Genomic DNA, 26,766 nt, shown 5'->3' with positions numbered 1-26,766 from the left:
AAATAGTCTATAAATACACACTCTATTTATCTCTCCTTCAAACACACAAAGACACACACACTTATAACTGTAATGGGTCTTCCTTCAAATGACTGGACATATCTTGCCAAAAAAGTCCAAGTTACTCTTTCAAATTTCCCTTTGCTGCATTTCCCACATTTAAAATTAAGATATGCATGTTTTTGACATGTGTATACTAACTATACTAACTATGGGCATCACTTCTATGCAAAAGTGGCAAAGACAATTCTTTTAATTTCTGTAGGAGTCATGCTGACCTGTCATAAATGATCTAATAAACACAGGGGAGCTGGCTCATACTGTAATTACAGCGTATGCCAACACCATAAACCCATAGTGTGCTTTTACAAGTAGTAAGGAAGGAGGACATGCAGGTTTTATTCACACAAAAGCACATACAGCACTAGAGCCTGTACATGTATTTACACACTCATGCACGACGGTCATCGTGACTCATTGTCTTAATCATTAAGGAACTTCCATACATCTCACTATATCCTGTTCAAACTGCTTTTTAGATTTCTTATGAGGGCTTCGTTCACCTCAAGTGCCATGTGCCTTCTTGTTTTTAGACCCTGAGGGCTCAGAGAAAGAACCATCTGTAGACAGCATGTTGCAATCCCGGCATTGCACCTAATGGTTTTTTGGTCTTCAGTGTGAGCTGTCAAATGTGAGGGCTGATGATTATTTCCTGTACTTGAGTCTGAAGGCAATTTTTCATGACTAAAATGTCATGTGATGTGTCATATACAAGAAATCCTATAATTTGAAAACTTCCAGTGAATAGGGTGCTGCAGGGATGACTGCATGGATTAGCGGGAAACTAGTTGCCTTGCAAAAAGCCTTATTTTTTCCCATATTATTGGATTATCACATAAAATAAGAGATAGTGTTTAAAGAGCACCAATTATCCGATTCACGATTTTACATTTCATTTGGTGTGTAAGTGTGTATTAGTACATGTTAACGAAATGCCAAAGGTATAAATCCCAAAGTAAATGATAAAGCGAGTTATCATCTCCAACGTATCATAATTCCTCCCGCTTCAACTCAGCCTGTAAGTTTACTCCTGTCAGCATTGCATTGTGAGCGAATCTTTTAAACATGGTAAGGAGCGTCACATTTCCGGCTGATGTCAGAGGTATTCAGACCAATCACAGCGTACCGTTCAGATTAGCTGGCCAATCATGGACACGGCGCTTTTTCAAACTTTAAGTTTTTTACATGAATCAATGCGTTTCAGAAAGAAAGGGAACGCACTGATTCATGTAAAAAAACTCAAAATTTGAAAAAGCGCTGTTTCCCTGATTGGAGCTACAAAAATGTACAGTATGTGGAAAATAATGTGTTTTTTTAACCATAAATGTTTATGACATTTACACGTTTTGTCCAACAAGTTTGTCTTTATAGATGAACAATTTTTATGAATTTTAAAGTCCAATTTTGGCTTTTTATATTTTAGTAAACGCATTTAGCCTACACTTCAAAATTTAGGAAATTTGTATTCATCTGTGAAGATTAACTTGTTAGACTTTAAGTCTTAAACTTATTTTTTTTGCAATAATTCAAAAGTCTATGGGAAAAATAAATGGCCTTTTTTGTGAGGGAACCAGTGTCCCGCTAACTTCCGTGTTGACCTACATAAATACTCCATCCATGCGGCACTCTATGACTGGAAGTGTGAAATACATTGTGAATCTTTTTTTCATATTACTAGCTATACATCTATAAGAAATTATGAAAATGTGATTGATTTATCTTAGATTATTCAAAACCCATATGCAGTGGCACTTATCCAATTTAGACATAAAAACATGTTGGTAGTGTGTGAACACAACCACCCTACAGTAAAAAAATCCACTCAATCCTTTTGTAATTCCAATTAAATCAAAGCAGTTCCATTAGACATGCTGTTATGATTCTCTTGTTAATGTGACGTCACACTGATAAAGCCCCGCCCAGGGCCACTGACTGACAGTCCTGCATTACCCTCAGCTGTCTACCATATCTCAATAGTGAGATAATATTGTATCAGACTTTATTGACAGGATTCAGATCTATTTTAACTGAAAGCACTCACTGTCTCTTTTGGTAAAGGATTTAGGGAAGTAACTCATTTGCATTTAAAGGTCAGACATGAAAACCAGGTCATTGTGGACATTTTATAATAAATTATCTGTGGTGTATTTTGAGCTGAAATGTCACGGACACATTCTGGGCAGACCTGTGACTTATACTAGATTTTGTAAAAATGGGCATATAGGTGTCCTTTAAAATGAACCAATATGTTTGTTTCTCTGAGGATCCTTAGTTTGCTATACAATGCTCTACCAGCTGAGCTACAGGAAAGTTTTTTGCCTTTTTAAAACAGTTATTGTACATTACTTTACTTTTTTCCATCCCTTTTGAACAGGCAACATCTGGACGAACTTACACTATGAAACACATGTCCATCTCGAAATGGTTAAGTCATCTGGGACTCCCTCAGTACTGCATCTTATTCGATGAGGAATATGATGGAGTAGAGGTAAAGTCAGAAACTACTGTGAGTTTAGACACACATGCACGCATCACTACATATCACACTAAACTGCACCATGCAATTATTCAAAGCAGTCATTTTAAAATGCACACTCGGCTGTGATCTTGTCTTTATTATAATTATAAACAACTGATGGAGCTGTCAGTCATAGTGGGTTTTAAGAAGTGCAAATTGTTTATAGAGAATTTTTTTATTTAAACCCTGTGGTCGGACTCGGGAAAGCACGTTGAGATTTCGCTTGTAGTTACAATCTCTGCTGTAAAACGAATTTCAATCTCACGCCGGTATTTTCCCTGTATGGTTTCAGACACAGGTTCTCTTGGTGCTTCAATCTGGAATGCAAGTATTTCCAAGTAGTAAAGCAGTAAAAAGTAGATTCTGAATGTTTCTTCTGGCCTACAGATGCCAGTATGCACGCTTGACAGATAGTTAAAGCCATAAAACTACTGCCAATAAAAGACATTAAAGGGATAGTTCACTCAAAAATGAAATTAAAATGTTGTCATAATTTACTCACCCCCATGATGATCTAAACCTGTATCAGTTTTTTTATTCTGTTGAACACAGTTGACAGTACCATTGATGGTACCCATTGACTTCCATAGTAGGAAAAACAAATTGAAATCTGTGTGCTTACCTTTATTTATCAAAATGTTTTCTGTATTTAACAGAATAAAGAAACTCATACATCTTTAGATCAACATAAGACTTGCCAAAGAGAGCTAATCCAAACCTGATGATGATGAATTTAGAAATGTTGGTCAACCACAAGATTGCAGGTCAACCACAGACCAAAGCTATCAGTGCTGCAAGATATATCAGATTTTGCGAAATATTGCAAATGAGCATAACAGAACATGCATATTGCAATAGTTTGCAATAACTGAACTATTTTAATGCTTCAAAAATGTGTGTATAGTCAACATTTTAGCTTGATAGGAGAGAGGATGGCAAGACAGGAAGCTGATGCTTTCTTTTCCTAGAAAAAATGTGAGATGTTACTTTTTAAACATATCTTTTATAACTTAAATAGATTTTACAAACTTAAAATGTTATCGTATTGAATACCATTTATCATATTATTCACAGGAACACACAGTCTTTTTGGGACTTAAGTTTATTCACCGTATCCCCCAGAGTTAGATAAGTTCATACATACCCTTTTCATCTCCGTGTGTGCCGTAACACTGTCTGATGCACCCACCGCTAGCCTAGCTTAGCACAATGACTGGAAGTAAATGGCTCCAGCTAGCATACTGCTCCCAATAATTGACACCATAATGCCAACACTTGTGCAAACTCTCTGCTCCTCAACACAGGGCTTCTCAGGCCCGAGTAGCAGTGCTTCGCCTTCTGAGAATATAGTTCCCAGTAAGTATACAGTTTAAAGATGGCAGTGTCTCATATGACCTTGTTATTTGTACAGGCTGTGACTGTACCAATTACAACATATAAATAGGAAAATGTTGATGTTATTTTGTCACTTATTGGGAGCAGTTTGCTAGCTGGAGCCATTTACCTTCAGTCTTTATGCTTAGCTAGGCTAGCGGTGGGTGCGTCAGAGAGAGTTACGGTACGCATAGAGATGGAACAGGTATATATGGACTTATCTAACTCTGGGGAATACAGTGAATAAGCTTAAGATGTGTTACCATCTGATAACATCAAAGCAGCATAGTATTTTTATAAGGGCAATGAGAAGATGCTTAGATCATATATATATCTGTGGGCAAACACACACAAAGCACCAACCTCATATGACATTGGCATAAAATCAACAAGAGATCTACTGCCAGGAAAGCCAAGTGGCACATCTCTTAAATCTATCAGTGCACTTTAAACGAGGTGCCAGAATTATGTTTTTGAAGCCCACCTTAGAGATTGATATGACACCACACATGATAAATAAAAAGACTGATGGTACAAAGACTGAGGCTGGTATTTGTCATGGCTTGTTGGATTCAAAATTGTAAAGGCAGATGAACAATGGGCCCATACCAGCATATTTTGTCCCTTCTTTTTCTAGCCGTGTCTCTCTCCCACACTTGAATTCTGACCCTCTGTCTTTCACTGGCTGTCTTTGTGTCAACCTGTCTGTCTTTCTGTCTAGCATCATCTCTGTTGATACAGGCTAGTTAGAGGAATAACAGGCACAGGATGGGGGGAAAGGGCCTGCTTATGTAGGGGATTCTGGGTAGGGGCCATTGCATGAAACCATTGGAGCAGATGAGATAAGATACAAAGAGAGCAATGCAGCATGCATCTGTTTCTTCAGTGTTAGATCAACACTGCTTCACGTTTCTGCACCGATTCAGTACAACAGTATCGGATTTGACATGAAACAATGAGTTAAAGGGTAAAACTATATGCATAAAACTGCATTAAGCATAAAAACAGCTTAATTATTTCTAAAAAATAAAGGTGCTTAAAAGTTTTTTTGGTTCCACAAAGAACCATTCAGTCAAAGGTTCTTTAAAGAAACTTTTATTTAATACATTTTTATAATCTGAAGAACCTTTTGTGAAGCAGAAAGATTCTTCAGATGTTAAAGGTGCATCATTTAGACAGAAAATGCTCTTTAATGGCATCTTGAAGCACCTTAATTTTTAAAGGGACACTCCACTTTTTTTTGAAAATATGAGTTAAGCATTTGATTTTTACCGTTTTGGAATCCATTCAGCTGATATTCGGGTCTGGCACTTCCACTTCTAGCATAGCTTAGCATAATCCATTGAATCTGATTAGACCATTAGCATCGCGCTAAAAAATAAGCAAAGAGTTATTTTTCCTATTTAAAACTTGACTCTTCTTTAGTTATATCGTTTACTCAGACCGACGGAAAATTAAAAGTTGCAATTTTCTTGGCACATATGGCTAGGAACTATACTGTCATTCTTGCGTAATAATCAAGGACTTTGCTGCTGTAACATGGCTGCAGCAGGCGTAGTGATATTATGCACTGCCAGAAAATAGTCCCCTTTGTTACTTTCAATAGCTGGGGACTATTTTCGGGCACTGCGTAATATCATTGCGCCTCCTGCAGCCATGTTACAGCAGCAAAGTCCTTGATTATTATGCCAGAATGAGAGTCAAGTTTTAAATAGGAAAAATATCAAAACTCTGGTTATTTTTTAGCGCGATGCTAATGGTCTAATAAGATTCAATGGATTGTGCTAAGCTATGCTAAAAGTGGTAGCGCCAGACCTGGAAATCAGCTGAATGAATTCCAAAACAGTAAAAATCAAATGTTTTACTCTAGGGGAGCTGGAAAATGAGCATATTTTCAAAAATGTGTAGACCAAAATCCAAACTACGAGCTATGCATGTAACTTTGTGGAGCACCAATAGGTGAAAGAGAAACAAGTGAGTGAAAGATCACAATATATCAGAGATTTGATTGGGTAATCCTAATCTCTCACTAATCATATATCATAGATGGGTAATATGCAACCTAAGATGTAGATGCAAAGAAATGAGTGGACTCAGCTCAGCAAGCAATTTTTCTTTCAACGATTATGTCTAATAACATCCCAGGAACAAGGCCAAATCTGGGCTATCAGTGAAAATTTTACAGATGTCAAACAGATATTCCTAAAATAAATGACATAAAAAATGACACCAAACACCCTGAAATCACTGCTGACTTTGCTTACATGATGGAATAGCACACATCTCGCAAGTTACTGTGGCAAAAATGACTCATTCAAGGTTATTTGGGCTAGAAGTGGGTTACTCATAGCCGGAATATATATGGTCTATATAACGTAGACGGTAAAATGATGGCTATTGCTTGTTGAGAGTTTTAGTTTCACTGATAAACGTGACCCTGGATCACAAAACCAGTCATAAGTAGCATGGGTATATATGTAGCAAAAGCCAAAAATACATGGTGTGGGACAAAATTATAGATTTTTTATGCCAAAAAATTTCAAGATATTAAATTATAATCCATGAATATATTTTATACATTTCCTCCCATAAATATATAAAAAAATGTATTTATCATAAGTAATATGTGTTGCTAAATTAGACTGTAAAACATATGGACAAAGTGTCCATGACGTCGCCCATAGGTTTGAAGGCTAATTGGTAGAGCCATCTTGACAGTGTGTCACCGAGCATCACAGATAACCGAAAATGGGTAAAGAGGTGGGATGTGGGTGACGCTTAGGTGGCTGGTTGCTGAAACCATGCCCGCCTAGCTCGATGGTAGTGACAGCAGTGGCAATAAACCCGTCACTCAAGTGACCACGCCCATTATTATGCAGAACTTTAAGGCTATTTAAACGGATGAGTTACAAAAAAATTTACCCCCCTCACAGTTGTCATAAAGGGCAAAATTAACTATATAGACCAAAATTACTTTTTGTACCAGGCTCTAAACATATTATTTTCTGCTTGATGCTTTTTCCCTTTTGGAGCCAGCCTCTTGCGGCCAGCCAATGTTTTACAGTTGAAGTCATTTCCGTATCGGCTTCATCAGAGAGTTCGGAAGATTGCCCCTTGGTTGCTAAGGACTTAATTTGGTCAACTTTAACTCTTTCTCCACCAGCATTTTTCATGATTTTCACAAAAGTAATGCAGTCCATGCCGAAAATGTTCTTCTTTAAAGCAACACCAAGGAGTTTTTTTACCTTAAAATAACGTTTCCAAAAAAGTTTCAGTGGTTCATCCACTCAAAACAGGGTGAATGGCACTTTCACATTCGCTTTGCAGCCCTCTATCGGCCAAAACCGCACTAAAGAAGTTTCCAACCGTCGGGTAGTGGTCCTGTAGCTCGAGTGAAAACTACAAAAACTTGCTTTACGGCAGACCTACAATCCAATCAGAGCCAGCTATGCTGCAGTATTTACGACAGTGGTAATGAACAATTAAGGCCCGGGTATACTTTTGTTCCGCGTCCGGCTCGCACGCGTCCGCGCAGCTTTCCGAGTAAAGTCCCCGTGGCTACACGCGGATGGCCGCGTTCGACACTATACGCAATACAAATGATTTCTTATTCAAATTATTAGTCTAACAGGCTGTCAGGGCAGCACTGATTTGGCGACATTTACATTAAAACATTAGGATAGGTGAAGAAAAGTAACTCATCCACCATTGCAAACACAGTTTAGAACAAACAACAAGACAACAAAGAACAGGAATCAAACAAACATGCTCCAGAGCTTTCTGTTCTTGGAAGAAGTAAAAGTTAAAGAAGAAAAACGATAGTGTGTGTGCAAATGCTGTCTATTTCCTTTGTATAATTGTTTATAGTGGAGTGTCCTGTCTAAATATTTTCACGTGCATGCGCTGTCGTACGTGGACTGTACGCGCACTGTCCGCGCGGTCTCAAATCTTTGGCTGCACCCGGACGGTCCGCGCGGCCGGCCGCGGACCCTCCTGATGACGAAAATGACGTCATGCGTACGGCGCGCATACGCGGACGTCCCTAGTATACTTTCGGCTTTACGCTTCTAACCTGTAGGGGGAGCAAAGAGCAATAAGTCTTTAGTGTTGCTTTAAATATATAAACATTTAATATATTAAATGAAAGAACAGACCCTCTGCTTATAAACAAAAAAAAAACTGTTTTGTTCTACCTTCATTAGTTCTCTTTTTACCACCTCTCAAATATGGTTCTTCAAAAACACCAAATTTTGAGCAAGAAGCTTTGATAGAGATAAGATGCAGAGCGATCCTCAAAACTTAGACTTACAGTTGTTTGCCCTAGGGCGATACTTCCAGGTTTTATAAGTTGCCACCTGGTGGATGATAGCGGTATTGCGGATTGACGAGTTATGCGGGAAAAATGTTAAAGGCGATTTTCTCATTATTTAGATTTTTTGCACCCTCGGATTCCAGATGTTCAAATAGTTGTATCTCGGCCAAATATTGTCCTATCCTAACAAACCATACATCAGTGGAAAGCTTTTCATTAAAAAAATATTAAAATGATTTATATATCATCAAAACCCTTATGACTGGTTTTGTGGTTCATTTTTACAAATTATAATTTTGGATATTCCAAATGCTGAAGCACTGCTTGTTTGTTGCTATTTGTTTAAACGAGAATGCTTCGGCATGCAGACAGTAAATGCTAAACAGCAGAAAATAGCACACAACCTTCAATTAAACGCCTCTTGTTTTGTCTTGCCGGGAACAATGAAAGCAAATACACTTTGTAAAACACAGCCGCATGTTTTTTCGGCTGTCGGTAGCAAAAAAGAATGTTCTGTTGTGAAGGCCGAACACATAGGAGCAGTGCGACACGAGCAATAATGACACACTGCTTGCTTTAACTCTATACTGATGCTTATGATTGATTCAAGCACTTGTCTTTCTAACCACTGTGTTTGTGTGTTTGTAGGACTTGTTGCACCTTACAGAGATGGATCTGTTGGATCTCGGGGTTCAAAGTCGTCTCCATCGCATCCATATCCTCTCCAGCATTCAACTGCTGCGAGAACGTGAAACAAAGAGAGGTTGGTCGTACGGATGCTTCCATCATACTTTCTCTTTTACTTCTTTGTGCTTCACATGCATTGTAATATATTACATTTTACAAGTATCTATACTATACCATAAACAACAGTAGTGTAGCATCAGATGCAGCAAATCCTAAATGTTTTTCTAGGTTGAGTCTGTTGTTTCTTGTGGGTTGTAATGTGAAGCCTGTGACTGTGTCTGTCCATGCATAGATCAGGTTATAGAGTCGTTGTGCGGTGGGAAAGCAGTTCAGGACCTGTAAGGCTTTGCTTAGGGGCACATGCCTGTTAGGTCAAATCAACAGGGATTAGATCACAAAACAAATCACTGGAGTTCATGTGTGTGTGTGCAGGGGGGGTTATCTGTATTGTGTGTGGGGGTCCTATGAATGAGACAAACATCATCATCGGTAAGGCGTGAAAGTGATCACATCTTGCCAGTATGCTGGAATTACAGCAATAACGGCTCTTTAGAAAAAAACACAGACACATTTACTGTCAACACAGATAGTGAGTCGTGAATGAGCTTGCTTCCGCATACACACACTTTGTCATACACAGACATCCTTCCGTTGTTTAAGCTATCCACTCCTATACTTAAGTCAAACACTGAGATACATACATTCAAAACATGTCTAGTAACCATTTAAATTAATTAAACGTGCCCACATACACTTTATTTTGCTTTCAGTTGCTTAAAAGGAATGTAATGTTAACTAAATAATTTTATACAGAACAAAATCTAGATTTCACAAAGCTTTTTGCAGCTATACAGTTTTGCTCTAACTATTAATATATTTTTCCACTTGAGGACATCCTCAAATGTCCCCAATCTATAGCTAAATATATACACACACAAATAAATGCACATAATATACAGATACATTCGTTAGACAACATAGAGGAGGAGCAGACACACGCTACTGTATGCAGGAGCAGCCAGGTGATTATTAACTCTTTTGCTCATCCTTCAATCCTGACAGTATTGGTGTGGCGGCAGCCATTCATTGTGTGTAATTAAGTCTTAAAGTGCATGTCAAGACACACACACACACAAACAGTGAGCGGACAGGCTGAGGCTCGTTTCCCATCTAAAACACACAGCCGCCAACCAAGTGCTATAGAGCAGTGTTTTGCAAACCTTTTACAATGACAAATCCTTTTAAACAATTGTGAGTGCGGTGCAGGTGTGGCAGAGAATGTATAATAATTAAGTTATTTGTAAATAACAAACTTATGATGTACACTCACGCTTGACGCAAATTAGTTTACACTGAACATTGTGCATTAGATGGTGAACACGTAAATTTGTTGTCTTTATAGACTTCTAGGCTCCAAAAATTGGCTGTTGCATTTGGATAAGTGAATTTATTAAGTCAAAATTTAAATTTATTTGAATTAGGGATGTGCATCTCCATAACTTAGTTTGATGTGATACGCATCTCGATGCATAGCTGCTGATGGGACACGATGCGATTCACCCCTTTACGATGCAGTGCGGTCAGATACATTGAAAAAATATGATGCTATGCAATTTAATATGGTACACTCCTAAAACGGTTTTGTTAAAACAACACATTTTGTGTCTAGTTAAGCACACCAGTGTTGCAGGACCTAGCAGCAGTTTCGAGGGGAGAAAGTAATCTTAAAATATTGGTCACTTTCTAAATAATAAAAGTATAGCGCTTCTAGTAATAATTATCAGTGGCGGCTTGTAACTGCTCATCTGAGGGGCGCAAACTCAAAATATTTGTTCGGAGTGTCATGTGTTTTGCTGCTAGTGTTTTCAAAATATGTGTTTGTTGTGTCAGGTTAACCATGTGTATCATGGATTTGTCAAAATAAGTGCTTGCTGCACACGCGTCAAAACCGGTTATGATTAAAGAGACGCTCACGTTCATAAAATACATGCAAGACACTCCCTTAACAGTAAACTCTGATTACGTATGAGATTATGCGAGTATCTGGCAAACGCGAGCTTCTCTTTTATCATAAACCCTTTAGACGTGTTTGCAGAAAGGACTTATTTTGACAAAACACGTGGCGCACTCGACGCGCCGAACACATATTTTGAAATTACGAACCACACACAAGACGGGCTACATACATGTTGTGACAAACTTTGCATCGTGCGCCATTGAAAAAAGAAGTCACTGGCCCCCACTGATAATTATACATACATTAATGTGTTTTTTACCAATGCAATATATTAGAAACGATGCATCGCAATGCAAATGCCAAGTCGCAGTTTTTGAGCCAAAGCATTGCATCGTTAACTTTTTATGCTGATGCACCGAGCAAATCTGGAAATCTTCCCATCCCTAATATTTAAGGGACATTCCACTTTTTTTGAAAATATGCTCATTTTCCAGCTCCCCTAGGTTTAAACATTAGATTTTTACAATTTTGGAATCCATTCAGCTGATCTCCGGGTCTGCCGCTAGCATTTAGCATAGCTTAGCATAATCCATTCAATCTGATTAGACCATTAGCATCGCGCTAAAAATAACCAAAGAGTTTCCATATTTTTTCTATTTAAAACTTTACTCTTCTGTATTTACATAATTTACTAAGATCGAAGGAAATTAAAAGATGCGATTTTTTAGGCAGATATGGCTAGGAACTATACTCTCGTTCTAGCGTAGTAATCAAGGACTTTGCTGATGTAACATGGCTGCAGCAGGCGTAGTGATATTATGCACTGCCCGAAACTAGTCCCCATGGTTACTTTTACAAAGTCCCTGATTATTACTCCAGTTTGAGAGTATAGTCCTAGCCAAATCTGCCTAGAACATTGCAACTTTAAATTTTAAACTTTAAAGTCTTAGTACACGATGTAAATACAGAAGAGTCAAGTTTTATATAGGAAAAATATCGGTTATATTGGTTATTTTTCAGCAAAATGCTAATGGACTAATCAGATTCAATGGATTATGCTAAACTGTGCTAAAAGTGGTAGCGCCACACCTGGAGATCAGCTGAATGGATTTCAAAATGGTAAGAATCAAATGTTTAACTCTAGGGGAGCTGGAAAATGAGCATATTTTCAAAAAAGTGGAATGTCCCTTAATGCATTTGGTGAACACTTCTTTATAGTGACTTACAGTATGTTTCAGCAAATAAAAGGTTATTCTATGGCATTGTGAAGCTTTAAACAAATGGATGGATTATTTATATTTGTAAAAATTGCAAACACAAATTTACAAAACGTTATAGCAAAAGAATAGCCTGAAAACTTGCTGAAAAGAGCAGTCAGTATACACGGTGAAGGAATTTATTTTCTTTGAGGATAATAACTATTGTTTTCCAGAAATATGTCGGTTGTCTGAGGAGTCAATAGGTGGTCTGAATAAACCAGACTTGACACCTTTAACAGCCCACTCTAGTAGCGTCTCCATTTAACACCAGTAGTCCTCACATCCTTTGCTTTTCTGGGACCCTTTGAAACCTTCATGTTAGTTTGTCAGTTGGCAATATTATGGTACTTGTCTTCTTTGCATACCCAACTTTACTTATTCAAGTGATTTCTGCTGATTACTATTGCAATACAAATGTTGCATTTATTTTATATGGTGTAGTTGAAACTACTGCATGTGTGTGTTGGATGTGTGTGTCAATCCTACATACTGTAGCCAGATGTCTTTGCAGCACACTGCAGTGATGTTCAAAGATGACAGGCTGCTCTTGTGCATAAGGGCTGAGGTATACTATTAAATGGGTGTTTGGCTCGATGCCTTCCCTGCTATCAGTGCAGATTGCAGATTTGTTCAGATGTATGACACACAATTCCCTACATAAGCAGTTCTGACTTAAATGCATTCCAAGGTCACCATTTTTAACTTGCATATATACAGTACATTTATTCCTATGGTTGTCCAGCTTTACAGACAATGCAGTTGGGAGGAAAGGTTTAAGCATTGTATGCAGACTTATTTCTGTAACATCACAACTCTCTGAAGAAGGCAAAGCCCCCCAAAGCCTCTAATTACATAGAGGATGAAATTAAAATGAAATCTGAATTGTGCAATTCTTTCATTAAGCTCTTTGCTTTGTAAAGCCCTAATCTTGCATTTGAACTATCCGGGTTGAGTCTGTGAGAAAACCCAGGGCTTCTCTTGGATGTACAGTATTCTGGGCGTTTCTTGGGTGTTTTGCGGGAACACTTTTCCCTGTCGTTACTCTCGCATCCAAAAGTGGTATCAGCTCATCCCTCTGTAAAGTCCGTCTCACTGCCAAAGTTAAATGAATGTAAACACATTTCCCAGCCAGAATGAACAGCTGGGCCTTTTCTTAAAAATAAACTCTGTTTTGAAATATAATACTTAGTCCAAAATATCTCCATTATGACTGATGATTCTTGGGAATGAAGTAGGGGCTCCCCCTATGATAAATGTTTATGATGATTGCTTATCTTCTAGACAAATGTCGCCTGTAGAAAGCAGGGACATAGACATGGTATTAGTAGACGCCATATTTATTCTGACACTAAACTAAATGAGGCTATGATGGGTCAAAGGATAGTTACTTTAAAATCAAAATGTGCATATTTTCGTACTTATTACATCTGGTGTGCTTACATCAGCACACCAGAGATTCATCCACAAGTGACCACTCAGTCCATCATTAGATAGCTCTGGTTCATGTTTAAGCGCCAGCCAAACTAACCCTGATGACAGCAAGGTTGTAAACTGATAGGTAAGATGCAGTATCACCGGTGTGCGTAGGGGGACCAGATGAGATTGGCTGAAATTCGGGACGGGGGCAGACGTTACGGGGGGGGGATCATCCCATAATAGTTGAATGTATTTATTTTATTTAATAATAAAAGATTATGAATTTCAAACTGAACCAATCATATTAATATAAGTATATATGCATATAAATAAATTGATATAATACGTATAAAAGTATTTTATACTTCATACAATAATAGTTAGATCATCCAATAATAGTTTTCTTTATTTTATTTATTAATAAAAGATAATGAATTTCAAACTGAAGTTACTGAACCAATCATATTTTTATTAATATAAGTACATATGCATATATAAATTTATATAATATGTATAGAAGTATTTTTTTTAACACAGTGCCTCGCCCTCGATATATAAAGCACTAAATATATAAACATACAATATACCAAATGAAAGAACAGACCCTCTGCTTTCAAACAAAAAAAACGTTTCTTCCTACCTTCAGTGGTTCTTTTGTAATCAGCTTTTGAATATGGGTAGGTTTCTGCAAAAACACCACATTTTGAGCAAAAAGCAGAGATAATTCCATTTTTGTGACGGACTTTTCATAGAGATCCCATTCAGAGCGATCTTTAAAACAGACACGGACATGCAGCCGCTTGCCATAGGGCAATACTTCCGGGTTTAAAAAGCTGCGGAAGGGCGCCACCTGGAGGATTACAGCGGTATTGAGGAATGAAGGAAAATCTCGTCATTGGCAGGGTAGCGTTTTCTCTTAATTGACGAGATATCTCGTCAATGGCGGTGAAAGGTTTAAAAGTTGAGTTTTTTGTCATAAATTTTCTTTGGGGGGGTCGTGAAGGAATACACCGTACACAAGGGGGGCCGCACGGTGAAAAAGTTTGAGAACCACTGCCCTAGACTAATGCTGAGTTTACACCAACCGCGTTTCAGGCGTCAAAAAATGGTTTTCTCGCTTGAACAATTTGGAAGCATTTGCGCGTGTAGAGTGGAGGAGACGCCCGGAAAAAGCAAGCATTTGACATGCGTCAGAGGCAAACTCCGCTTCTTGTGGGAGGGGCAAGTGCTATGCTGTTGTCTGTTTGCAAAATGACTGATGTTGATTGTGCATTTATCGAGAGAGTTACCAGTTGGTATTTAGTAACCTTACTATAGGGGGAAAATAAACGACGTGGGTCGATAAACGTCACGTGACTCAAAAGTGAAGTGTGTATTACAATTACCAGGTTGCCCAATGTCCTCACTGACACTCTTCCAAGCGAGGTCCTTTTAATTCCTCTTACCTCTATAGAAATAAGAAGTTGTGTCGTATAGCTCAGGGTGACTGCTTATGGACAATATCAAGCGTTGGTTGAATGAGTGACTCCGGGCGGGGCTGCCACCACAGCAACAAGCAGGCTCCTGATTGGTTAACGCGGTGTGAAAAGTTCAAATTTTTCAACTCGGGCATCAGCCGCAAATTTGCGTGAACCGCAAAATGCACAAAAAGCACCATTCGCACGTACCGCGCACAACGCTCAATACGCGCGAAAGAGGCGGAAACGTGTATTCCGCGCCGAACGCCTCTTCCGCGCAGCGGGACCTCCTGACGCGCATCAACGCATCTTCACATTGACTTAACATTGAAATCACTCGCGCTTCACGCCTCTACCGCGGTTGGTGTAAATGCAGCATAAACCTGACAAAGTTATTTCTTACATTTTTTCATATGTACATTGTCCAGTTACTCAGTTTAATAAGGCCTTTTAACCCATCCACTGGCAATCAGAATAATTACGCATGCACCATTACCTCCCTAAATGGGTTTGACTTAAAATCTCATTGGAAGTGAAAAGAAGTAGGAAGTAAAAGTCAGTGTGTAAATTGTGATTACCACATTACTGCCTTATGATTCATAAAATCCCTTAAGGAAAGGAAATGAAGATTTTCCTGTTGAAAACATTGCCCCGATGAATTGAACATTTGGAATGGGGTGAAACAGTTTACATGAAATATTTTGATAAACTGTTCTTTCCCTTAGCCTTGGGAGGAACACAGAAAGGAAAAGATGCGATACATTCCACTTTACCTTTTACAAAAACAGAGAGCGAAGATGCATGGCCTAAAACTAAACAGACAAAAGGAGTAAAGGTAGTGAGAAGGTTACTTTCCTAATGATCATTTTCTCACAATATAAAGAAGAATATAAAAGCTAGAAGGCCAAACACTGAATCCATGAGAGAAAATATAGGGCAGGACTTTATAGATCAAAAGAAAATGATCTTCAGTACTCATATGCACATTAACAAAGTTAATATTTCTTGATTTCAAAATGTAGTGTAACGTTTGCGCTGACGTTTAAATGTATCATTGTTTTAATGTAGGTAATACTGTTATCAGTGAGGTCAGAATCTATCACAATGTTATAAAGCGAATGGTTGTTATCGGTACAAGCTGTACTTGTTCTGCACTTTATCAGCTATAACTATTTTCATTTATAAACCACTAGTCGAATCACAGCTGCTGAATATTGTTCTCTTACCAGTCTAAGTTGCCCCGCTGGAGGGTTTTAGGTGGACCGGTCAGGCGTCCTGACTCCACACTAAGGTGCCTAAAGAGATGAGATCATCAGATTAAAGCCAAGAATGTCTGAGAATGTCTCACTCACTGGCATCTACAACAGACAATTAGTCCCAGTTTTACAAATTTACTAAACTTTACCAGGAACCACCAAGCTTGTGTCTGTCTATCTCTGAGGACATTAGGGCTGAACAAGCCAGACGTGGTGAAAGATTCACAATAACTTTTCTGTTTAGGAGAATAAGCATTCAGGTTCAAGGTGTGTAAGTTTAATTGTGCAGAGCCAAAGATTAATAACATAATGTGAGGACATTCGTCTCATTTCAATGTCTGGTTTTGGACGTTGATAAATGTGATTCCCAGCAGGTGTGCTGTAACTTAAGGAGACTTATTTCAGTCCAGCGTGCCTTTTATGTTTGTACACCACATTGAGTCACTGTGTTTTGGTTAGGGCTGTCAAAGATAACACAATAACCAACACTATCTAATGGCAATACGTAACTATTTTACAAGGTGGCCAAATCGTATGAATTTGTACAATGGCATTTGTAGGTTTAGTATGATCTGCTTTTGAACATGTAAGCTTGTGGTTAGGGGTGGAGTTTCAGTCTTGCTTTTAGGACAATCATACAGTTTTATATGATTCACATCTTACAAATTCATACAAAATCGTCATCAAATAAAATGGTGCAATCATTTCATTTTATTTTTGTATTTTATTTTATTTTTGTGTTTTATTTTATTAATTTTTTTATTTTATTTTGTTTTATTTTTGTGTATTTTATTTTATTTTTGTATTTTATGTTTGTGTTTTATTTTTGTATTATATTTTATTGTAGTTTTATTTTTTTGTTTTATTTAATTTTATTTTTGTGTTTTATTAAATTTTTTGTGTGTTTTTAAAAAAATGTTTGTGTTATTTAATTTATTTTTGTATTGTATAACATTTTATTGTGTGTTTTTATTTGTGTTTTATTTTTGTATTTTATTTTTATTTTTTGTTTTATTTTATTACATTTTTGTGTTTTATTTTATTAAATTTTTGTGTTTTATTTTGTTAAATTTTTGTATTTTATTTTATTGTATTTTTGTGTTTTATTTTATTTTTGTATTTTATTTTATTTTTTGTGTGTTTTATTTTATTTTTGTGTTTTTTTATATTTTTGTTTTATTTTTTTATTATATATTTTATTTTTGTGTTGTATTTTATTTTATTTTTGTGTTGTATTTTATTTTATTTTTGTATTTTATTTTTGTGTTTTATTTTTGTGTGTGTTTTTTATTTTTTTTATTTTTTTTATTATATTTTATTTTTGTGTTTTAATTTATTTTTGTGTGTTTTTTTTGGTTTTTGTTGGTATTTTATTATATTTTTGTGTTTAATTTTATTGTATTTTGTTTTATTTTTGTATTTTTTTTAATTGTATTTTTGTGTTTAATTTTTTTGATTTTTTTTGTGTTTTATTTTATTTTATTGTATTGTATTTTATTTTTGTGTTTTATTTTATTGAGTTTTTGTGTTTTATTTTATTGTATTTTTGTGTTTTATTTTATTGTATTTTTGTGTTTTATTGTATTTTTGTGTTTTATTTTATTTTGGTATTTTCTTTTATTTTGGTATTTTCTTTTATTTTATAGCATTTTATTTAATTTTATAGCATTTTATTTATAGCATTTTGTTGTGTGATTCATAATACTGAACCGTTCAGAAGTAAGACACAGTTTTACAATTTTAGTAGGTTGACTAAAGAGGAGTCATTAGAAATGTAACTTCTTTTATTTTAATATTTTATGTTTAGCTTTCAAGTTCAACGTATGGAGGTTAACAGTGCCAAAACAAATCTTAAATCACCTGTGTGACTGCTCAGCTTTTAACCGCACCGCACCCATCTCACTGCTTGAATGATTCGGGAAGGAACCCGGATTGTTGCTGTTTGTTATCGTCTCACTGACAATGACGAGCATTGCGAAAACAAAGAAACGGGAAATTCTGTTCCTCACAGACATCTAGCCATCCTGATTAGCACAAGGACAATAGTAATGTCTTTTCCCTCTAAAAAAACATTTTATTCTCTGTACAGACTAGTTGTGGATGAGAATATTTTAGACTTTTTCGAGGTTTTACGCGCACTGATCATAGCTGACAGCTTTGTGTTTTCAGTAATCATTTTGACAAATGACAGAAACCGTGAAACTTTGGCCACAAATCAACTTGAACAAAGAGTGGCCAGTAATGTGAAGACCTACGACCATAGAGAGCTGCTGGGGGGCAGGGGGCGGGGCTAGCCAGAGTAAGACTCCTCAAGTTCCGCCCATTGGAGAGGGTGTGTCTGGGAAACCCTAAATCACTCCCTTGGGGGCTGAACTGAAGGAGAGAGAGAGAGAAAGACTTGTAGAGGATTGTAAGATTACTTTGGAAACACCGACACAGTTCATAGTGGGAGGTCACAGGCAGCATAACAGGATTTTCGTTCACACTCGTCCTCTTGTTGTCTGTCACTGTAAATCTGCACTAGACCGCAATGCCTACTGAGAAACTGTGAAACTCTTAGTTACAGACTGCAGAAGGAAAACTTTTAGGGGTTTTTGCCTACTTGGAGAAGCCACAGACTCTTTAGCCAGGTAAGAATACCAATACAAAACATCTAATATGGATAACTTTTTAAGAGTGTTTATTTTACTTTGAGCACTGTAGTGGACGTCATGCTAAGATGTAAGATGTTCAAATGATGATCTCACACTTGTATCAGTTGTTTTCTTATAAGTATCATTTTGGCACGATTGGCAAATAATGTAAAAGGTGGATGGGGTTTTCTTGTGCACTGTCTGTGATACTAGGTGTGTTTGACAGTAGCTATTTGAGGAGGTGTGTGTGTTGTCTCATGAGTTGCTCATGTGAGAAAAATGTGGCAGCTACTGCTGAGGACTTTAATAATTTTGTGATTAATATGTCACACATCTCTCAGCCTGACTGAAAGGCTGAATACAGCACTGCGGGTCGCACCACAGTCGAGTAACCATGGGTGGGAGGGGGGTGGTACTTGACATCTCTACACCCCTTCTTTCACAACAAAAGAAGTGTCCAATAATGGGCAAACGACTTTACAAAAATCTGTAAATCTATTTGTCGGTGTGTATTGCATTTCTAAACAACTTTTATAACTTGTATAGCAACTGCAAGCTAGCAATTTACATAAACACACCATATAAAAATTAAGCTCATATTAAAACCAGGCTACAGAAGTTAATTAAGTTTTTGATGTTAACACTTTACAATACGGTTGTATTTGTAAATGCATTAGCTAACATGAACTAGCAATGAGCAATATCGTTTTTGATCATTAATTAATCTTTGTTAATGCTGGTCAACACCAATACAATTCTCTTTTTTGTTCATTGTACTTTAACTAATGTTACAACTTTTGCTTTTAAAAATAATTAACAATTAATATGAATTAAGCGACATAGAATGTAAAACTGTATTTACCTAGGACAACAGGCCAATTTCAGACCAACACAACACTGACTGTGTCGCTACATGATGTACAACCCAACATTAAATTACACATTAAATTAATAACAAAGTTGTTAAAATGCTTTAAACTAAGTTTTGACTGCCGAGTTAGCGCTACACAAGGCTTTTGAACCGGTTCACGGAACGAAAACCAGAAACTTTTGATGTTTTGCAAAGAACAGAAACGAAACCAGAAACTTTCCAAAAATATATGTTCCGAAACAGAACCGTTTTTTTGAAAATAATGGTAACCGGTTAATACCGTTATTTTTTCCGTTCTTTGAGAAGATTTCTGAGCAATATGACCCGGTCGTCGTTGACTCATCTGAGAAATGAGAAGCTTGCCACCAGCAAGTAGCCTACTCAAGCCCAAGTCTCTAATGCTCAATCATAAGAGGTATATATTGTAGGCTACCAAGTATCTCAAGATGTTTGTTTTTTACTAATTAGTGATGTAACTGATCACAGTTGATCCGTAATGCGTACAGATCACGACCCACGGTTCGGCTCGCATGTGATTCGCGGATTAATACGTACATTTAAATAGGGTGAAAGTTGATAATTTGCATGTGTTTCAAAGGCTTGCAAATGTTAACACTTAAAGTGCGTGTTGCAGGTTAACCACCACTGTCGATTAATGGGTACATAAATCACTCAAGATATGTGTATAATTTTTAAAATGTCTCAAAAATGGTCTTAAAGACCACTTTTTTTACTAGGGATGTCCCGATCAGGTTTTTTGCCCTCGAGTCCGAGTCCAAGTCATTTGATTTTGAGTATCTGCTGATACCGAGTCCCGATCCGATACTTCTATAATACATAAAAAAAAAGAATAAAGAAGAGCGAAAAAACAGAACCAGTCCAGGATGTTCCTTATGTCATGCCGCACACATTGCTGTTTCTGTGTAGAGTCAAAAGAGTCTAACTCTGTGCCAGCGCATAACTACAGATGTGTTAAAAAATAATGAATATATACTATATATGTTCAGGGGTTAAATTGGGGTTTGTTTTGTGGGGAGGCTCTGTTTGGAGGGAGGGTTCGAGGGGTAACATGTTTAATCCTGATGACAGCAAAGCCACTGGGTGTGTTTCAATGACATTTTGTATCTCTGATAGGATTTTATAAGTTTCAGTTTTAAAGCTGTGCCACATGTTGACCCAAACTTTAAAACCTGAACTTTAAATAATGCAAATCTATGAGTCTGACACCCTATATGCATTTGGTGCACATGTCATTATGCACAATTGATCAAACTTTGAATGAAGTTATAAGACTTAACCTCCTTGACTCATTCTAGGCATAAGATAGACTACCCAAAAAGACTCAATTAACAAGAAAAACAACATACTGATTCAGCAATATGTCTTATAAATTAGCCATAGATTCCCTAAGCTGGTCAGCAGTTAGTTATAAAATACCTATAGTTAGGTCGTGATTCATTTGTATAATCAAAATACATTATTTTATTAAACTATACAATCAGTTGTATCCAGTTATCTAGTTAACATTTTGTAATGAGATGAGTGACATGGCTATACATACTTTAATACTTTGTTTCTAGACTTCTATTAAGTTTTTTCGACATGGGCACCATTCTTACCTCTCTTTCTCTCTCTCTCTCTCTCTCTCTCTCTCTCTCATCTCTACAGTAATGTCAAATGATCCTGCGCGAATCCGCGTTCTTGAGGTTCTGAGTGAGACGCGGAACTGCGTCTGAGCACATGTTGACAATAACGATCAACGCGTCGTTTAAATGAGCGGTAAAAACGCGGTTTTGTCGTGGGTTCCTTGCACGCACGAGTGTGAAGCCTATGAATGAAAGCACATCAATAGGCTTGTTCGACTTCATGCGGCGCCGCAACAATCGACAGCCGGGTGACGTCAAACTACCGCGAGAGTGATCCGCGAAATCATACGGAGGAGTTTGCTTTTAAATCGTTCTCGCGGAACTTTGACGTCATGCAGCACCACAAGAACCGGCAGCCGGATGAAGTCGAACAAGCCTATTCTCTTCAGTTCACACGCACCAGCGCAGCGCGTACACTGGCGCGGAGCAGCGCGAGAACTTAAAGTCGCCATGAAACGGAAGTAGCGATTGCCTTATTTTCCCCGTGGTGACGTATATCCGAATGAAACGGCTTTTGAGATGAAATAAGGCAGGGCTGGATTTGAATTTGTCCATCGAGATCTGATTGGATCGTTTGAAGTTGGGTCGTGTTGCTAATTGCTAATCACTGCGATCTTCTCCCGGACCCCGCCCACCTGCCATACTTTTGACCGGAAGTGAAGAGAGATCGTTTTGAGGAGGGGAGGAGATTTGCATTTTTGATTAAAGATTATGAGCACACACGAATTTTTAAAAAATAATGAAGCTCACAGATAAGTCATTTGTTAATAATACCACACTATTAAAAATACATATATAGTTTTTCATTTCAATTTCATTGCGACTTTAATGGATTTTAAACCCTGCATATGTATCCGAGTCCTGATCGGGAGGTAACGTCCGATTCCGATCGAGTCTGAAACCACGTGATCGGGGCCGATTTCCGATCACGTGATCGGATCGGGACATCCCTATTTTTTACGTTTTTGGTATTAACGGTTATTTTAACACAATTCTGCGATGACGTCACGTTGGGGAGAAGTGGAGAAAGACTCAGCCAGAGCCATAGAGATAGATGAGACATTTATTGCTGTTTAATACTTACGTATATAATTTGGAAATCATATATACATCGTAGGAAATATATAATGTGTTATACTGCAAAGTTACCATGCTAATTATTATTTATGATATATGTGGAGATAAATAAAACTTCGCAAATCTGCTGATTTGATCCATTCATGTCCTGACCACCAGGCTAGAGATTTTTAAACATCCTTAATCCACACTTACTAGTCTATCAAATAATATCTCAAATATATTGTTTTGTGAAATAAAAGGATGCTTTGTTATATTGTTTATGCGATTATAACGAATCACACGATCATTTTATACGCAGCAGTCAGCAGCTGCAGCACACTCGGATCCGACCGCATACATACTGTAATAAACAGGCGTTCGGCGGCTTTTTACATCACGACAGACTATGCCATTTGAGGAGGAACCGCTCATTGATCACCGTATTTTTATAAATCCTGTACATGTTTGGACCTGCCGAACAGGTTGAGCACTTTCATATACTTTGTTGAGCAGAGAGGCTGCACTTTGACCAGCGGGCTGCGGGAACCGGCGCACATCACGCCGCCAGACGGTGTTGTTAACTCGAAACGTATAACTATTATCAGATCGACCCACCGGGAAAGTCCCGACTCTCTCGATTGCCATTTCGCTACTGGCTGTAAGTAAGTGAGTGCGTTTGGGTCGCTGGTCCCCGCGAACAGATGTGACGTGCTTCACTCACCTTCCAGGATTAGAGACATGCTGCCAAAACCGTTTGTGCTGAAGATCGCATAAAAGTTACACCCACTTCAGGCAGGATCATGGACCCCCTCAAGCCAGCATGCATGAGTATGTTAATTGTTTGTTTACTTTCTACACGAAGAAATGCTAACGTTATGCTATCTGGCTGTCTGCCTATCTCTCTATACTAGCCTATCCATCTGTCTGTCTATCTATCTGTCTATCTATCTGTCTGTCTGTCTATCTATCTATCTATCTATCTATCTATCTATCTATCTATCTATCTATCTATCTATCTATCTATCTATCTATCTATCTATCTATCTATCTATCTATCTATCTATCTATGTAAATAATCTGCGCTATCAGAACTGTACTTTACTCGTCTTTCTATAGTCATTCTCAATGCTCTCAAGGCTGCTTTGGTAAATTCTCTCCCCAGCGTGACGTCATACAGTGCGTTGTGGGGGAAAGGAGAATCATTGCAAACCGCTGTACTTTTTCATACTTTTTCGGGTTTTGTGATACTCAACAACATAAAATACAATGGATAACAGTTTAAATGTTTATTATTAACAAGCAAATTGCACAAATTCGTTGAAAAATTTTACCTGCAAAACGCCCTTTAAGTGATTTTAAACAATTTAACCACAAAAAGGCGCTAAAGTGAGCAATTTTCTGTACGCACAGACGCACATGCGGTTGAATGTGTCCGGTTAAAATCAAACGTGATTATCCCTATGCCCTTCAAAGATCAGAACTCTTGATGTATAAAATGCATTTGGTGAATAAAGCGACTGTTAATGCTGCATCTTCTTCCCAAAGCGCCGTTTGGAATTCGTCCTCCGTCTGTGTGTGTGCGCGTATTTAAGTGCAATTAACAAATGTAGGGATGTCAGAATTACAGTTATGCCGCTTACATATTGTAGCCTTTTTAATGTTTGATGACAAGATAGAGACTTAAGGAAAATTATGTAGACTAATAATATAAGTTAAATGTGCTAATGATCAGCCTACTTATTTATATGTCCCACAGCTGACCTTATTAACCGGTTCGGGTACTTTATTTTTTTGTTCTAACCGGTTCAGGAACGTCAACTTTAGGGTTGAATCGAAAACCGGAAACGTTAAAATACTGTTTTTGTTCGGAACAAACCAATTGGGAAAAAAATTCTGGTTCAAGCCCTGGCGCTACATGCTAGATATGCTAACGTTTAGACTGAAGTCGTACTATTGAAGTTACAGTTACGTTTTGTAGGTCCATAATGAAAAAAACATAAACAAACTTACTACTCAGAAATGTCCATTTCCAAACTTTAAACAATTGTTTTTCCTCAAAATCTGAAGCTTCGTCTGATACAGGCTCAAATATATGTGACCCATGCTGGCAAAATGAGTCTGAATGAGTGTTTTTTCAAAAATGAGTTATTTATATTGACATTCTCTATTAAAAAACCTTCAAAGCCACACGTGCTTAAAGTTGAAAGAGTCAGCAAACAAAAAGATTTTTGAGGGTTCAAAAGCAAAATCGCTGCATCCAAACCTTTAAATCACTGGTAAAACTAATAGATTCAGCAAACACAAAGTCAAAAACAATATCTATAGGAAACATATTTGCACCCCCTCAACAAAGATATTGGACTTCCTTCTTTCAATGATGCAAAATGATGATTTTTACATCATTGAAAGAAGGAAGTGCAACACTGAAATCTGTATTTCTCCTGTCTCTGCGGCAACTGAGAAAATGATGCATGACCATTTAAAAACATGACTGGGGTTCTAACCATACAAAGCTTTATGCAAATGGGTGAAGTGTCCCTTTAAAACAGCCACTCAGAGCAGAGCTTAACATTATTATTCATGACCCTTCCAAAGAGCGCAATAATAGACCATTTCATTCTAAGCGCAAATCCTTGGGTTGTAAATGGACATGTAAAAACATTTCTGGATAATTTTTTAACTTAATAGTCACATACTTTTGATGTAAATATCAAAGAACAATTTAACATATTATTTTAATGCATTCTTTGGCACCTTTAAGATTAATAAATGCTGAAGTATTGTTCATTAATAGGTTATGTTAGCTAATAAACAGACAAATAATTTGTTGTAAAGTGTAACTGATATAATTTCAGAAATTAAAACAAATGTTTTAGATCAGGGGTTTCCAACACGTAGTGCCCGCGGGCACCAGATAGCCTGCACAGAGTCTGTGAGGTGCCCGCCAAAGCACAAACTATTAATAGTCCCAATTAAAATATTTTTTATTACTTTTTTTATATCAACTTGGCTTGGTTTACATATGTAAACAATACTAAAACATATCAACAAGTAAAATAAACTGTAAACACATGTAAACAGTTTATCTCGCCCACCCACACTCACACACGCACACACTTGAAAGTAGGCATCTTGAAAGTAAAATATCTAGCAGAGGAAACAAAAGCCTCTAAATCCGTCCTCCCGGTCAGTGTTTGTTTTGTGTGTTGTTTTCCTCTCAACATACTCATTAGAGTAACTAGGGAGCTGTTGTGTAGCATGTGACTGGACTGGAAGATCTTTAAGGATCTACTTTTAGCACATGGAGCCAGTGAAGAAACGGATGCGACTGCTGGCTCCACGCCTTTAGTGAATGGGTGTGTGGTGTGTTCACAAGTTTGCGTGTATTTCCACACTTCCTTTCCTTTTCTGGAATTCTGAGGAAAGAAGCGCTCAGGACTGAATTGTGGCTTTTGACTAATGCTACAGGAGTCAAAGTTGAAGCAGAAAGTGTTGCATCTGTCATGGAGGAGAGTTTTTATTGTCACCCATATGTTCTACTCTCTGTGCGTATTGGGAGAACTGTGGTTGTTTTGTCTCCTGTCGGTTTACTGCTTTTGTCAGAGACAATGGGACGCTCAATCAAAGAGACAAACGCTGTGATGTCATAGAGGAAGTACGGCACAATCTGGACAATTATTTGTGTTAAGGAATGTTGCAGGTTCAATCCATATTACAATAGAAGCATATGTGGCATGCTGTTGATATCTTACTCTGATTTCTCCATTTGTAAGCCAAACAAAATGGACAAATTAAATGGCTTTGCACAATTTAGTATTAAGTACCATTAAAAAAATCTGTTCACCACTATGGTTGATGCATGGCTGTGTGTTAAGAGCTCTTTAAACCCTACAATTGCTCTGCTCTCACTCAGGCTATTGTGTGCTGTTAGCAGGTTTGAATTCATTAAACGAGAACTGCATTATTCACGAGATTCCCACCAACTCCTGTGGGGGATGGCTGGACGGGATGAGAATAGTCGACTTGTTGTTTTGAAATGCGCAGTGAATTCTCCTCCTTCATGTGTTTAACCTTTTGCTGCGAGAGTCAGTGCTTTTCGAAAACTGTTTGTATTACATGCATATTTTAAGTGTCATGAAAGGTACACAGTGTGACCTTGTCTTTGGTTTTGTTCTCATTACAACTCTTACATCTGCTCGGTTTATACTGTGTTGCATAATTGCCTCTAACTAATTCTGTTATATCAACTTAAAATGGGCAA

The 26,766-nt window shown here is 37.5% G+C and overlaps 1 protein-coding gene across 2 annotated transcripts in view; it reads left to right on the top strand.

Moving 5' to 3' along the window:
- The first annotated feature begins 8,912 nt into the window (after positions 1 to 8,912).
- The window catches only part of bcar3 (BCAR3 adaptor protein, NSP family member), a 74,179-nt gene continuing 56,325 nt past the window's right edge, over positions 8,913 to 26,766 (top strand). Inside the window, exon 1 of one of the 2 annotated variants that reach the window (XM_065248463.1) lies at positions 8,913 to 9,027. In XM_065248463.1, the coding sequence (XP_065104535.1) occupies positions 8,934 to 9,027 (94 nt within the window). In that variant the 5' untranslated portion in view covers positions 8,913 to 8,933. Of the gene's footprint in view, positions 9,028 to 18,733; positions 18,927 to 26,766 lie in introns of those variants that run through there. The other variant, XM_065248464.1, reaches the window with a different exon arrangement.

Source organism: Paramisgurnus dabryanus, chromosome 11 (assembly GCF_030506205.2).
Source record: "Paramisgurnus dabryanus chromosome 11, PD_genome_1.1, whole genome shotgun sequence".
NCBI classification, from domain to species: domain Eukaryota; kingdom Metazoa; phylum Chordata; class Actinopteri; order Cypriniformes; family Cobitidae; genus Paramisgurnus; species Paramisgurnus dabryanus.
Note: the sequence above shows the minus strand (reverse complement) of the source record. Positions and strands in the feature narration are given on the sequence as shown.